The 15000-nt window shown below is 64.9% G+C and overlaps 4 protein-coding genes across 4 annotated transcripts in view; 2 read left to right on the forward strand and 2 right to left on the reverse strand.

Moving 5' to 3' along the window:
* Positions 1 to 2948: 2948 nt before the first annotated feature.
* Positions 2949 to 5493, forward strand: EMIHUDRAFT_193923 (hypothetical protein; the record flags this gene model as incomplete). Its single annotated transcript, XM_005793936.1, has 11 exons — positions 2949 to 3194; positions 3239 to 3481; positions 3584 to 3652; positions 3816 to 3860; positions 3985 to 4053; positions 4386 to 4481; positions 4603 to 4623; positions 4744 to 4779; positions 4955 to 5026; positions 5098 to 5145; positions 5374 to 5493. The coding sequence occupies 11 exons, from the start codon at positions 2949 to 2951 to the stop codon at positions 5491 to 5493; spliced, it is 1065 nt and encodes a 354-aa protein (XP_005793993.1).
* A 2101-nt stretch (positions 5494 to 7594) lies between these two features.
* Positions 7595 to 10693, reverse strand: EMIHUDRAFT_431703 (hypothetical protein). The gene is made up of 4 exons (XM_005793937.1): positions 10243 to 10693; positions 10035 to 10149; positions 9805 to 9900; positions 7595 to 7735 (listed from the first exon to the last, which is right to left on the reverse strand). The coding sequence occupies exons 1-3, from the start codon at positions 10665 to 10667 to the stop codon at positions 9805 to 9807; spliced, it is 636 nt and encodes a 211-aa protein (XP_005793994.1). The 5' UTR covers positions 10668 to 10693; the 3' UTR covers positions 7595 to 7735.
* Positions 10694 to 12004: 1311 nt separating this feature from the next.
* On the forward strand, positions 12005 to 12544 carry EMIHUDRAFT_193928 (hypothetical protein; the record flags this gene model as incomplete). The annotated part of the gene is made up of 1 exon (XM_005793938.1): positions 12005 to 12544. The coding sequence occupies one exon, from the start codon at positions 12005 to 12007 to the stop codon at positions 12542 to 12544; it is 540 nt and encodes a 179-aa protein (XP_005793995.1).
* A 322-nt stretch (positions 12545 to 12866) lies between these two features.
* EMIHUDRAFT_460932 (hypothetical protein) overlaps positions 12867 to 15000 on the reverse strand; it is a 2499-nt gene continuing 365 nt past the window's right edge. Inside the window, exons 1-8 of the mRNA XM_005793939.1 lie at positions 14850 to 15000; positions 14542 to 14673; positions 14245 to 14317; positions 14005 to 14142; positions 13657 to 13723; positions 13454 to 13499; positions 13335 to 13372; positions 12867 to 13126 (exon numbers count right to left, since the gene is read on the reverse strand). The exon at positions 14850 to 15000 is cut by the window's right edge and continues 365 nt beyond it. Of these exons, the coding sequence (XP_005793996.1) occupies positions 13000 to 13126; positions 13335 to 13372; positions 13454 to 13499; positions 13657 to 13723; positions 14005 to 14142; positions 14245 to 14317; positions 14542 to 14673; positions 14850 to 15000 (772 nt within the window). The 3' untranslated portion in view covers positions 12867 to 12999. The remainder of the gene's footprint in view (positions 13127 to 13334; positions 13373 to 13453; positions 13500 to 13656; positions 13724 to 14004; positions 14143 to 14244; positions 14318 to 14541; positions 14674 to 14849) is intronic.

Genomic DNA, 15000 nt, shown 5'->3' on the forward strand with positions numbered 1-15000 from the left:
GCGAGGGCTGTGCCGTGCGGTGGCTGTGCTATTCGGCGCTGCTGTGCGAGTCCAACCCGCCGGCGAGGGTGGCTGCAGGCGAGTCTCACAGCCTCTTCATTGACGGCGAGGGGCGGCTCGCGTCGTGCGGTTTGGCAGCGGAGGGCGGGGAGGACGAGGAGGAGGACGACGAGGATCGTTCAGGCCTTCTCGGTCACGGCGAGGGCGTGCTGCGGCTCAACACGCCGACACGCCTTCCGCTGACGTTGGGTGGCGAGCGTGCCATGAGCGTGTCGGCTGGAGATTCGTACAGCCTCGCCCTCACCGCCGACGGAGCTGTCTGGAGCTGGGGCAGTGGAGGCATCAGCCCGTTGGGCCACGGCGACGAGCAGACCCAGTGGCTGCCCAAGAAGATCGAGGCCTTTGCGGGCCCGCGCGTCATCGCTGTATCGGCTGGAGGCAGCCACAGCCTCGCCGTTACCGCCGACGGCTCTGTCTGGAGCTGGGGCTTTGGAGGCTTGGGCAAACTGGGCCACGGCGACGAGCAGAACCAGCCGCTGCCCGAGAAGGTCGAGGCCTTGGCTGGCCAGCGCGTTGCCGCTGTGTCGGCTGGACGCTACCACAACCTCGCCCTCACCGCCGATGGAGCCGTCTGGAGTTGGGGCTGGGGAGACGACGGCCGGTTGGGCCACGGCGACTACCAGAGTCAGCTGCTGCCGAAGAAGATCGAGACCTTTGCTGGGCGGCGTGTGATCGCTGTGCTGGCTGGAAGCAGCCACAGCCTCGCCCTCACCGCCGGCGGAGCCGTTTGGAGCTGGGGCCGTAGACGACGGCCGGTTGGGCCACGGCGACGAGCAACGCCAGCTCTTGCCGAAGAAGGTCGAGGCGGTGGCTGGCCAACGTGTCGTCGCTGTGTCGGCTGGAGTCGACCACAGCGTCGCCATCACTGCCGATGGTGCCGTCTGGAGCTGGGGCTGGGGACCCTCTGGCAAGTTGGGCCACGGTGACGAGCAGTGCCAGCTGTTGCCCAAGAAGGTCGAGGCCTTGGCGGGCCGGCGCGTCATCGCTGTGGCGGCTGGAGTCGCGCACAGCCTCGCCCTCACCGCCGACGGTGCTGTCTTTGCCTGGGGCGAGGGCGAGTGCAGCTGCCTTGGCCACGGAGAGGACTTGTCGAACCAGCTGCTGCCCAAGAGGGTCGAGGCATGGGCGTAGTGAGAAGGTCGGGGCTCTGTGCGCCCAGCCCCTGGTGTGCACGAGCGCAAGGCCGACTTTTCTCGGCCCTTTCGATCCGGGATTCCTTTTTATTTTAGGGATAAAAACGAAAAAGAAAACGATCTAGGGAGGGATGGGAAGGACGGCACACCCCGCCCCCTAGGATTTTCTTTCAGCCCCGCTTTCTTTTTCTCGCGATGTCTGCCCCGCCGCGCCGCCGCTCGCGCCGCCTCGCCACCGCCGCCACCGCCGCCCCCTCGCCAGACACGCCGCTGCCCGCCCGCCTCCTCGACCTCCCCACGGAGCTCATCGTGCGCGCCCTCTCTCGCTGCGACCCCGCCGACATCGCTCGCGTCGCGGCCGTCTCGAAGCTCTTCCACGCCTCGCTTGCGGTGGAGGCCATCCGCATGCGGGCGCAAGAGCGCGGCTTCGAGCTGCCGGCGCAGCCAGAGGACGATAGCTGCGCCGTGCGGTGGCTGTGCTATTCGGCGCTGCTGTGCGAGTCCAACCCGCCGGCGAGGGCGGCGGTAGGCATGCGGCACAGCGTCTTCATCGACGGCGAGGGGCGGCTCTCGTCGTGCGGCACAGCTTTGGAAGGCGAGGAGGACGACGAGGACAACGAGGAGGAATTGTTTCCAGGTCTTCTCGGCCACGGCGATGGCGTGCTGCAGCTCAACACGCCGACCCGTCTCCCCTCGACGCTGGGCGGCGAGCGCGCGGTGAGCGTGTCGGCTGGATGCAGCCACAGCCTTGCCGTCGCCGCTGACGGCACCGTCTGGAGCTGGGGCGATGGAGGCTATGACAAGCTGGGCCACGGCGACGAGCAGGACCAGTGGCAGCCGAAGAAGATCGAGGTTTTGGCGGGCCAGCGCGTGGTCGCTGTCTCGGCTGGATCCGCGCATAGCCTCGCCCTCACCGCCGATGGCGCCGTGTGGGGCTGGGGCGATGGAGGCGTGGGCCAGCTGGGCCACGGCGACTACCAGCACCAGCCGCTGCCAAATAAGATCGAGGCCTTTGCTGGGCGGCGCGTCGTCGCTGTGTCGGGTGCGAGCGGCCACAGCCTCGCCCTCACCGCCGATGGCGCCGTCTGGAGCTGGGGCCAGGGAGGCTATGGCAAGTTGGGCCACGGCGACTACCAGAGTCAGCTGCTGCCGAAGAAGGTCGAGGCCTTGGCGGGGCGGCGCGTGATTGCTGTGCTGGCTGGAAGCAGCTACAGCCTCGCAATCACCGCCGACGGCGCTGTCTGGAGCTGGGGTAGTGGAAGCTTAGGCAGGCTGGGCCACGGCGACGAGCAACGCCAGTGGCTGCCAAAGAAGATCGAGGCTTTTGCTGGCCAGCGCGTCGAGGCTGTGTCGGCTGGAAACAGCCACAGCCTCGCCATCACCGCCGACGGCGCCATCTGGAGCTGGGGCTATGGAGTCTTTGGCAAGCTGGGCCACGGCGATGAGCAGCGCCAGCTCCTGCCGAAGAAGATCGAGGCCTTTGCTGGCCGGCGCGTCGTCGCTGTGTCGGCGGGAAGCGGCTTTTCCAGCCTCGCTACCACCGCCGACGGCGCTGTCTTTGCCTGGGGCGAGGGCGAGTACGGCTGCCTAGGCCACGGAGAGGACCTGTCGAACCAGCTGCTGCCCAAGAAGATCGAGGTGTGGGAGCGGGAGTGAGCTGTGAGCTGTGAGGGTTCGCCATGCAACTCGCCTCGGACCTGACCGCTGCGTTGCCGGCGTTCCTCGCCTGCACGCCTCCCTCCTGGCGGTCCGCATATGCTCGAGCGCGTGCAGACGGCCGTGGTCGGCGGCGGCGTCGTCGGTCTCGCCGTCGCTCGTGCGCTGTCTCGCTCGGGCCGAGAGGTGCTCCTGCTCGAGTCGGAGAGCCTGACCGGCTCGGGCACGTCGTCTCGCAACTCTGAGGTCGTGCACGCCGGCATCTACTACACCGCAGGCTCGCTGAAGGCGCGTGCCTGCGTCGAGGGCCGGAGAGCGCTCTACTCCTTCTGCGAGGCGTACGCCGTGCCGTACTCGCGATGCGGCTCAAGCTGCTGGTCGCCACCGAGGAGGGAGAGCTCGCCCAGCTGGACGCGGTCGCGGAGAAGGCGCGCGCCAACGGGCTGAGCGGCAGCGGCGAGGCTCTCGTCCGCCTGACCTCCGCAGAGGCGGCGCGGCTGGAGCCAGAGGTGCGCTGTGTGGGCGCGCTGCACTCGCCCTCGACAGGCATCGTCGACAGCCACGCCTTCATGACGGCGCTGCTGGCGGATGCAGAGCGGCACGGGGCGACGCTAGCGCTCGGCAGCAGCGTGGTGGGGGGGGAGTGCGGTGGCAGCGATGCCGCCGCGGGCTGCGGCGCCGGGGGGCGCGTGCTGCTTCGTACAGCCGACGGCACCCAGCTCGCATGTGACGAGGTCGTCAACTGCGCGGGACACGGCGCGCCGCGACTCGCCGCCGCCTTGGGGGGGATGCCGCGCTCGCACGTGCCGGCGGCTCACTTCGCCAAGGGAACCTACTTCGCCCTGAGCGGACGGCGAGCCCCTTCCGCGGCCTCGTCTTCCGCCCGCGTATTTCTTTTTCACCGTATTTCTTTTTATTATCGATGTCGGCGGCACTCGCTTCGTCTCGTCGCGCTCGACGCTCGAGGGTGCCTCCTCCTACTTTCGCTCACTCCTCGTGCGGTGGAGCCCGGTGCGCCCGCAACAGACGCCGCAAGCTACCTACTGTGCACTCCACACCGCTCTGCCATCCCTCCTTATCGCCGTGCGGCACGCGAGGATTGCCGCTCCACGTCCGCGACGCGTCTCTCCTGCAGGCGACGCCGGACGATCCGATCTTCCTCGACTGCGACGCTGACGCGTTTGGCGTGCTGCTCTCGCGTGCCGTCATGCGTGCTGCTGCCGCCCGGCGACGTCGGCCTCGCCACCCGCGTGTTGCTGCTCGCTGAGTACCTCGGCCTCGACGGATTTCTCACGGCGATCAAGGCGAGGGCCTACGCGCACATGCACAGCAGCTGCAGCACCGCCACCGACGCCGCAGCGGCCACAGCCTTCGACGAGGAGGCGGGAGGCCTGCAGCAGGCCATCGACAAGCGGCTGCTGCCGGCTCGCTTCTTCGCGCCGGAGCCGCCGCCGCCGCCGCCACCGCCGGAGGCGGCCGTGCCGCAGCTCAACCGCCGCTTTTCTTTTTTTGACGGCGGGTGGCATTCGTTCTTAGGCGACCGTTCAGACGCTCATCCCGGCGGCGGGCTTCACCGCAATCTTCGCAGACGACGAGATCGACCTCGACGACGACCTCCCGCAGGTGAACTCGGTGCACCGCGTGGTCTCGCCATATCTCCCCATATCCCCCCATATCTCCGGCCGCAGGTGCACTCGGTGCACCGCGTGGTCTCGCCATATCTCGCCATATCTCCCCATATCTCCGGCCGCAGGAGCACTCGGTGCACCGCGTGGTCTCGCCATATCTCGCCATATCTCCCCATATCTCCCCCTCTCCCCACACCGCAGGTGCACTCGGTGCACCGCGTGGTCTCGCCATATCTCGCCACATCTCCCCATATCTCCGGCCGCAGGTGCACTCGGTGCACCGCGTGGTCTCGCTCGCTCTGGTGCAGCTGGCCGACGGCAGCCGCGAGAGGGAAGACGCCACAGCCCCCTCTCTGAAGTGCCCCCGGACCCTTCCCTGAACCTTCCTGCAGGCAGCCGCGAGAGGGAAGACGCCACAGCCCCCTCTCTGAAGTGTCTTCGGACCTTTCCCTGAACCTTCCTGCAGGCAGCCGCGAGGTGGACGCGCTGATCCAGCCAAACAACAACGAGCTTGAGCCGCGCGGAGGAGAGCGCACGAGGTCGCAGCTGGTGCTCCTCTCGTCCAAGCCTCGTCCAATCTCGGACGTGATCTCGGGGTAGGAGAGCGCACGAGGTCGCAGCTGGTGCTCGCCTCTGAGCACGCGCGCGACATCCCGTGGGTGCACTGGGTGGGCGCCCCACCCTACAGCCACAGTACCGAACGCACACTGCGCGCGCGACATCCCGTGGGTGCGGCACTGGGTGCGCATCCCCACCCTACGGCCACAGGACCGAACCCACACTGGGTTCGAGACCCTGGAGTGTACGGTACTAGGTCCTCATCCCCACCCTACGGCCACAGTACCGAACCCACACTGGGTTCGAGACCCTCGAGTCGTACGGTACTAGGTGCTCAGCCCGGCGCGACTGCCCTCCTCGAGAGCGACGCCAACGCGGCGCAACTCGGCAACACCAGCGCAGCCGCCGAGGGCGAGGCGAAGGCACCCCCGAGGACAGTGTTGCCATGGGTCGCTTGAGCGAGCCACGGGAGGTAGGCGAGGAAAGCTAGCGACCGCATCCCATGAGTCCATACAGTGGGTTGCGGGCATTAAGAAAATAGGATTTCTCGGCACGCCGCCGTTTCTATAAGCCTTTCCACAGCCCTCACCCACCCCCCAGGCCGTGGTTTCTTAGCGAGCTAAGAACTCAAGGTCAAGCCAGAGCCGGCCCGAAGGATTTTTAGGTAAGTAAGAGGTAAGCTCAAGCTGCGGTCCGCGAGGGCGATGCCAGAGTCTGCCGCCGAGTCGGCTCTCTGGATGACGGGAAGACGCACACACGCCTCCATCCACTCGCACTCCACTCAGAACACCGCAGACTTGTGGAAAGTGACAAGTGCGCGCGCCGCAGGCGAAGCTGAGGGAGGGTCGGATACCCATCACTGAGCCGACAATGCTACGGGTAGCCCCAGGGCAGCGCCCACCCCCATACCCTCGGGCACTTGCCTGCGCCCTCACGCGCTAGCCCACGCCCTGCCCCGCAAGATCTCACTCCATCCCGGCCTGCGGCATATACCTCGGCACCCCCTTGCACGGAATCTGAGCGTGAGGGAATCTGAGCGTGAGGGAATCTGAGCGTGAGGGAACTTGGGCAGTGCCGCGTAGTGCGGCGTGCGCGCGGGCGTGCGGGCGTGCGCGCGGGGCGTGCGTGGCACCCTTAGCGGGGCGTGCGGGCGTGCGTGGCACCCTGGGCGCTGCCAGTGGCACCCTGGGCGCTGCCGGGTGGCACCCACCCTGGGCGCTGCCGGTGGGCACCCTGGGCGCTGCCGGTGGCACCCTGGATGCTACCGACCGGTGGCATCCAGGAAGATGCTACCGGTGGCACCCTGGGCGCTACCGGTGGCACCCTGGGCGCTACCGGTGGCACCCTGGGCGCTACCGGTGGCACCCTGGGTGCTGCCGATGGCACCCTGGGTGCTGCCGATGGCATCCTAGGCGCTACCGCACCTACCGCTCTCGCATGACATCTCGACAATCCTCATATCTCCAGGCCCAAGACTCCTAACCACTGCCCCTGCTCGCCCAGGACCACGAGAAGCGCCGCCCGCGCGCCCATTGACCCCCCAACCAACCCACTTGCTGTCCCTCAATCGCCACCCGCCAGATGTACTGCCCTCGCCCACCCAATACTCTCACCCTCCTGACCCGGACAGTCCAGGTACAGGAAAAGCGGGGAGCGGGGCCCGATCCAAGGAGCACCCCGTCGGCCCGGGAGGGCTGTGAATTTCGGCGCGGGCGGAAGGCTGCCTGCAGACGCTCAGCCCCCGGCTGAGCTGCCGAATCCTCCCGGCTAATCCCCTGACCTGCCGCCTGAAACGGGACAACATTACACCACCTCACACACACTCCCCCCTCAGGGCTAAGCAGTGCGCAAGTCCACCCGAACTCTAGGCGAGGCATCGACCGCTCCTTTGGAATAGTGCCGTCAGTGGCTGCACTATAGACGCCCATTAGATGGCGCGCGGCGCGGGCGGATGACTAGGGGAGAGAATGCGGAGAGACTAGCTCGCAGGTAGATGTGCTCAGCCAAGGGTAAGGGATGAGGGGAATGTGTCAGTGTGAGGGGTGCACCAACCGCAGAGCGTCATGTTTTGCCTTTGAAAACTGAAAAAAAATGCTTTCGCGCGAAAAACCGGCACACCAATCTCCCTTCCTCTCCCTATCCTCTCTTGGAGCTCTAGTCTCTAGAGTCCACACCCCCCGGCTGCCCCGGGATCGCGTACAAGCTGTGGCTACCGTAGGCCACACTAGCGTCGCTGGGGGTTCCCTGCCCCAGATGGGAAGCTGGCCGCTGATCCGGCACCCGCGCGCACGCAAATACACGCGCAGCGCCCAGAAGCCTGTGTGTCATGGGCGCAAGCCCAGTGCTGGCGCACCATTGCCTTTGAAAACTGAACAGTTTTTTTTACGAGAAGCTGAGTACCGGGGCGTCGGCGACGCGGGCGCCTTGGCCCTTGCGGGCAGAGCCCTTAGCCACCCTTTATCTTGCGCGGTCAAAAGCGGAAAAGCGCGCGCGAAAAAACCGAACACCGAGAAAGAAAACCCCGCATATCTCCCCCCATATCCCATATGTGTCTTATATGGGCATGCACTGGCAACTCGTTGAAAATGAAATGTACCGTGAGAGCCTCGGCCCCAGCCTCTCTACATCCCCTGCGCGTGTGCTGCCTGTCGGCCTCTGCGCTTACCGCTGCTAAGTGCTAGTTGTCGGATGCGCCGATTCCTGAGAGATGGGCCCAGGTAGGAGGCTCCACGCCACCTGACTCGCGTCGTGCCACCTGACTCTCGCCTGGAGAGGCCTCTTAGCCGAGGCACACGTGGCAATCGCCACGTGCGCCAACAGGGATTTCGGCCATTTTAGAGCCTTTTGCACAAAAATGCAGGTGGCTTTAGCCACTTGCTCCATGAGCAAAACAGTGCAAAAAGCACCTGGAGCAGATGGCTTACGCCGCCTGTGGACATGGGCAAAACAGTGCAAAAAGCACCTGGAGCAGATGGCTTACGCCGCCTGTGGACATGGGCAAAACAGTGCAAAAAGCACCTGGAGCAGACGGCTTACGCCGCCTGTGGCCATGGGCAAAACAGTGCAAAAAGCACCTGGAGTAGATTCCAAACGCCGCCTGTGGCCATGTGATGCGCTCGGGTGGCGCCAAGGGCTTCGGCCCCCTCCAAGCCACCTGCCCCGCCCCCCTCGCCACACGTGGAGGGCTGGAGCACGTGCGCCACCTGGGCCCGGGCAGGTGGCAACAGGTGGCTTCAGCCCCCTCCAAGCCACCTGCCCCCCCTCCCTCGCCACACGAGGAGGGCTGGAGCACGTGCGCCACCTGGGCCTGGGCAGGTGGCTCCAGGTGGCTTCGGCCCCTCCAAGCCACCTGCCCCGCCCCCCTCGCCACACATGGAGGGCTGGAGCACGTGCGCCACCTGGGCCTGATGGGTGGGCAGGTGGCGCCAGGTGGCTTCGGCCCCTCCAAGCCACCTGCATGCCCCCCCTCGCCACACCTGGAGGGCCGGAGCACGTGCGCCACCTGGCGCAAGTTTGAATTCGGAAACGGAAAATCCGAGCCACGGAAGGGCTGGCCTGCCAAACGCGAGCCTCCCCGCTCCTCCCCGCGCTGCAAACTGGGACTGTGGGGTGTGTGAAAGAGGGCCTGCGGCGGTCATCGGCGGCTACAATCAATGTCCGGCGTCGACATAAGCCTGGGGCTTCAACCCGGCCCGCGCGGGCGTTTGGTGTGGCTGCAAACGCCGCAGGAGCCGGTGGCTGCGCTGCTCACGCGCCGTTGCTGCCGACGCTGAGCAGTCTGACTCGCCAATGAGAAGACTGCCCGATAATACGCCATCACTCGATCCCCGATAAACCAGGCCATGCAGAGCTTTGTCGGCCTCGCCGACGTCGTGTGCTGGCTGCGCGGTAGAGTTGCGAGAGTGGATTGTGGAGGCGCGGCGGGGGCGGCTCGTGGTGCCGAGGCGGTGTATAGTACATTCCTATTCAAAAGAACACGCACGATGAAATTCCCGAAGTGACGCCCAGGTGGCGCACGTGCTCCAGCCCTCCAGGTGTGGCGAGGGGGGGCATGCAGGTGGCTTAGAGGGGCCGAAGCCACCTGGAGCCACCTGCCCGGGCCCAGGTGGCGCACGTGCTCCAGCCCTCCAGGCAGGTGTGGCGAGGGGGGCAGGTGGCTTGGAGGGGGGCGAAGCCACCTGGCGCCACCCGAGCGGTCACATGGCCACAGGCGGCGTTTGGAATCTACTCCAGGTGCTTTTTGCACTGTTTGCCCATGGCCACAGGCGGCGTAAGCCATCTGCTCCAGGTGCTTTTTGCACTGTTTTGCCCATGTCCACAGGCGGCGTAAGCCATCTGCTCCAGGTGCTTTTTGCACTGTTTTGCCCATGTCCACAGGCGGCGTAAGCCATCTGCTCCAGGTGCTTTTTGGACTGTTTTGCTCATGGAGCAAGTGGCTAAAGCCACCTGCATTTTGTGCAAAAAGCTGCAAAGGACTCGTGGAGGCACGTGGCGCTTTCCGCGTGTGTCTCGTTCAAATATTCCTTTTTTTGGCTTTCAGGTGGCACGACGCGATTCAGGTGGCGTGGAGCCTCCTACCTGGGCCCATCTATGCGATTCCTCACGGCGAGAGAGAAGGCGAGCTCTCTCTCGCTCCGGAGCAGCAACCAAAAGCCCAGGGGACGGGCGTCGAAGAGGCCGCGCGCAAACGACGACAACTCCGACTCGCAGGGCGGACAGGGCCGCGAGCAGCGGAGGCGGGGGAGCGGCGACACGAGACAGACCTGACTCTACTCCTCGGCCGCAGGGGGCGGCGGGGGCGGGGGCGGAGGGGGGACATAGTTCAGCGCCGAGGCGGGAAAGTACTCGAACAAGTCGCCAAAGTCCTGCCGGCGCGGCGAGTGTGCGCTGAGAGCGCGCTGGCCCCGAATCCCGCGAGGCTGGCCCCAGGTCCCGCAAGGTGACGCAGGCGGCGCGGCGGTGCGAAGGCGGGCGGCGGTGCAGGGGCTGGGCGGCGCGCTTTGTCGAGCTTCACAAACCACTTTTGGACGTTGGCAATCTTCTTCGGCGTGCGCTCCGGGTCGCCCTTCTTGAGGCGGGCGGCGTTCTCCAGCTCCGTCAGGTCGTAGATGATGCTGGCGCAGGGTGCAGGCGCAGGGCAGTCGGGAGCAGGGCAGTCGGGAGGGATCGGCCGGCAGGTGAGGGCGGGAGGTGGGGCTGGTGTGCACCTGCGGGTGCGCTGGTCGGTGGTGAGCTGGGTCTGGTCGTCGAAGACGGTCGTGACCACGTTGAGGTCGTCGCGCAGCTTGGAGAAGTCGAACTCCTTCCGGATGACGGGGATCAGGTTCATGTTGCCGTCCTTTGCAAACTGGTCCTGCAGAGAGATGGCGGACTTGCGGTACTGCTTGAGCGCGGCGATGCCGTCCCGGACCGACTTGGAGGCGAGCAGCTCGTCGTCCAACTCCGCATCCGCCGGCTTGGTCTTCTCAATCCCCTGCTTGGGCGGAAGCAATCCGGCGAACGACGCAGGCGGCGCAGCGGCGAGCCCCGCCGCGCCCGCGCCCAGCGCGCCGGCCTGGCGCAGGAGCGCACGACGCGAGGTGGGCGGCTGCGGCGATAGCCCGGGCAGCTGGATCGCGAGCAGGCTGAGCATTAGAGCGAGAGCTGTGCGAGCTCACGCTACTCCCTCCCTGGGTCTCTTCCCACAGGAGTAGCTGACTATAGTCGAGCGCGTCGGAGAGGTGTTCGACACCGAGAGCTGAGCTTTGCCTGCGCAGATTCCGAGAAACTTCTGCCCGAGTCATTCTTTGGTGCATTCTTTTCCTCTCCATCATTACAGTTTTTCCGCTCGCGAGGTGCGTTGAGGGGCCGTATGTGTAATTCTCGCCGAGGAAGCTGCTTGCTGTAGAGGAGGGCGCCTGGGTCTAAATTTAGTGCGTGTGAATGAACTTTAGTGATAGTTTAGTGCGCTATTTAGTGCGTGTTCGAGTGCGTATATAGTGCGACTTTAACGCAAATTTAGTGCAAATTTAGTGCAAATTTAGCACATATTTAGCACATATTTAGTGTGTTTTATCTCCAATTTAGCGCCACATTTAGTTCACTTTAGGTGCGGGCAGCTGCAGTACATTTAGTGTGGGTCCCGCATCTTTAGTGCGGGCACGCACCTTTAGCACGGCTTCCCGGCCACACCACAGCTAGCCAGGGCCGCGTGCTTTGCTCCTTGGCTGCCAAGAATGCACCACAGGAGATGCCTGGCCCCTGCCCTCATGACCCAAAGGCAGGCTCCCAGTGAGGCTAGATATGCCGCCCTCCAGAGCAAGATCTCCCGACTGAGCACAGGCACAGCACCGATTCCCGAGAGGAGGACCAGCACAGTTGAATGCGCCACCGCAAGCACCACCTCCGACCGCACAACCCATGCTGTGCCCGTGACCACCAGCTGTAATAGAGTAGAGGTGAGGGTCGGTGTTGGAATTTCAAAACCAATGTTGAACCAAAGGATGAAGGATCCAGACCACGATGACAGAAACGGCCAAATGGCCATGATCCATGTAGTCACCGCAAGCAGCTTTACATACGCGTGTACTCGTAGCATGTTGGATCCAGCCCCAGGCATGCACCTCCTCCTAAGTGCAATGGCAAATACACCGGGTTTTCTTCGTTCGGTTGGGGACGGGACGGGGAACTTTTGCGAGTGGGCAGGGGACTGCAGGGGGACAGGGGGAGGGAGGCCCAGCGAGGGGCTGCGGCTGGATCCTACTGCGCGGCTGGACTAAAGACGCACTAAACCTCGCTAAATCTGGATGTAAAGTCGCACTAAATTTGCGCTAAATTTGCGCTAAATTTGCACTAAAGTTGCGCTAAATTCGCGCTAAATTTGCGCTAAAGTGCGCTAAAGATGCAGTAGATAAACACTTCACACCGCACTAAATTTAGATCCAGGCGCCCTCCTGTAGAACAACTGCAGGAGGAGCAACGAAGAGCAGGATGCAATTCGGCCAGGGCGGGGGCGGGGCCGTCAGCGTGTGCATGCCCGTCCGGTCCGGCCAAGAGTCTCCGCGGCTGCACCTCGGCAGCGTCCGTGTCGACTTCATGGACACGCATCCAGCATACTGCACGGTAAACAAGTTTGCCTTCTGCTACGCCAAGTGCGAGGTTCTCCAGCGGATGACGTCAAAGATGCTGCGAGGCACTGCCGCCGTCGCCCTAGAGGCGGCGTGCTCAGAAACCGAAACGGGCGCCCAGCTGATACTGGTCGTCTGCAATGGAATCGTCGTCGGCAGCGTCGGTGGAGAGACGGCTGCGACGCTCGCCGGCGCGATTGCCGCGGGCGAGCTCGATCTCGTGGGCGGCAACAGGGCACCCTCGTGGAGCGAGGCCGACTTTGACGTGTTTCTCCTCGGCCACCGCAGAGCGGGCGCCGCGTGCGAGTGGGCGGAGCGGCTGAGCGCGCGCTGCGATGGCTTCGAGGCGCACGTCTGGGCCGAGAAGAGAGACTGCTCTAGCGGAACCTGCGAGTGCTGTTAGTGATGTTGTGCGTCGCGCATTGGAGCGGCCGTCGCCCCTCGTGCGTCGTGGAGAGACAATACTGACGTATGCCGGGGAGCTCCGGGACACGGCCGGGACAGTGGGAGATCCCACCGATCGAGATCTCCAGATGATCCGGATGTGTTCATGCATGTCTAATTTGTATAAACGATTGTATACGTGTATACGCCGCGCGCAGTTCCAAAACCCGCCCACCATATCTTTCCTCCAGCACACCAGGCACGACCCTCGACTGCGTGGCGAGCGCGAAAAATCCGGCGTCCGAACGCCGCGCCGCGCGGGCGCATGGCGCCACCGGAGCCGGAGCCGGAGCGAGCTTTGCTCTGGAGCTTGACGCGCCTCGAGGCAAGCTGGACTTGAAAGGCGCAAGCAAGAGGCGAGGCGGCCTCGCGGCCCTGCCCGCGCAGAGAGAACGGCGGCCACCCTTTCCGCCGTCAGCAGCGCGCCTTTGCGAGGGAGTAGAGGAAGACGCCGCCGATGGCGACGGCGGATCCGAGCGCGCCGGCAGGAGTGAGCGGGTTGCGGAAGACGACGAGGGAGATGAGGATGACGGCGACGCGCCTATGGGAGTCGAACCGATGGGGAGTGAATCGCTGCGTGAGGTGCACGGAGTGCCCTGCCGAGAGGCAGAGGGGAGGGGAGGCAGAGGGGAGGAGAGGAGGGGAGGCAGAGGGCAGCGGAAGACGCGCTTGTGACGGTATGTTGGCTCGAATCTCGGCGGTATCTCGGCGGTATCTCGGCGGTATCTCGGCGGTATCTCGGCACGCGCTTGACGGTGTTGGCGACGGCGTGCGTCACCGGGTGAACCTACATGGCGAGATCTCGCCGAGATCTCGCCAAGATCTCGCCGAGATCTCGCCGAGGTGCGGGCGACGGCGTAGGGCTCGCCGACGAGAGGGCGAGGAAGGCGCACTCATTGTAAAAGTAGTGCGACGTGCCTATCACAGCAGGAATATGGGAGTAGCAGCAGCAGCAGCAGCAGCAGCAGCAGTAGCAGTAGTAGCAGTAGTAGTAGTAGTAGTAGGAGCAGGAGCAGGGTGGGGGTAAGTAAGTAAGTAAGTGAAGTTGTGCAGTAGCGAAAGTAGTGCGACGTGCCGAGGAGCAGCAGCTGGCGTGCGAACGTGCGGCGGCCCATCTTTTCGACGGTCGCGGCGGTGCCTGGCGGCAAGACGGTGTGGGTGAGGTGTGGGCGAGGTGTGGGTGAGGTGTGGGCGAGAGGTGGAGGTGTGGGTGAGGTGAGGGCGAGAGGTGTGTGGGCGAGAGGTGGAGGTGTGGGCGAGGTGTGGGCGAGAGGCTTGGGCGAGGCGAGTGCCCGCGGCGATGCGAGGCCCCTCGACGAGAGCGGCGACGGGGAGGCAGCCGAGGAGGGCCATGAGGGTGAGCACTCCGTACAGGTTCTGCGAGGTGAGGTTCGAGCCTACAGACGGCGGGAGAGACACGTCCGAGACACGTCCGAGACACGTCCGAGTCGAGGCGCGGGCACGAGGGGAGGGGGAGGCACGAGCCGATGTCTCCGCCCGACATGACGCTCTTGGCGGCGATGGCGCGCAGCGCAAAGGCGACGTTGGAGAGGAGGCCTAGACACTTGCGAGACACTCGCTAGACACTTGGTAGACACTGCCAGACGAAGGCGACGTTGGAGAGGAGGCCTAGACACTTGCGAGACACTCGCTAGACACTTGGTAGACACTGCCAGACGGAGGCGACGTTGGAGAGGAGGCCGGAGGTGAGCGAGACGGCGGAGAAGGAGACCTGGCGGTGTCGGAAGGAGGTGGATGTGAGGGCCACGGGCCGGTGTGGCCAGGCACGTTGTGCCGAGGGTGCTTGGGCAGTGTGTCTAGGAAGTGTCTGCGCAGTGTCTCTGGCAGTGTCTAGGAAGTGTCTAGGCAGTGTCTAGGAGGTGTCTGTGCAGTCCCGAGGAAGTGTCTAGGCATTGTCTGGAGGTGTTAAGGAAGTGTGTCTATGGCGGAGTGAGCCTCCGAGGCAGAGGCGAGGCAGACGCCGAAGACGACGGGCAGCAGCGAGAGGTAGACGGGGAGAGGGAAGGTCTGGCCGAGCAGCAGCGCCGAGAAGGCGCAGGTGAAGAGCGGCTCGAGTGTCTTGACGACCTACAAGGCCAGAGGCGAGCCGGTGCTGTGTCCCGCAGGCCGGCGAGGGCTGGGGGCGGAGGAGGGAGAGGGGAGAGAGAGAGAGAGAGAGAGAGAGAGAGAGAGAGAGAGAGAGAGAGAGAGAGAGAGAGAGAGAGAGAGAGAGAGAGAGAGAGAGAGAGAGGGGCACGGCGGACGTTTGTGAAGGCGACAGTCCCGTACGCGGGTGCGACGGTGGAAAGGAGGTGGCCCGCCGCGAGGCAGGAGGCGACCGGGACGAGCTTCCGCACGTCATTCGCGTCGAGCGACGGCGGCGACCGCAGCCGCAGCCGCTTCTCGCCTCCGAGC

The sequence above is a fragment of the Emiliania huxleyi genome, assembly GCF_000372725.1.
Source record: "Emiliania huxleyi CCMP1516 unplaced genomic scaffold EMIHUscaffold_1, whole genome shotgun sequence".
NCBI lineage: Eukaryota > Haptophyta > Isochrysidales > Noelaerhabdaceae > Emiliania > Emiliania huxleyi.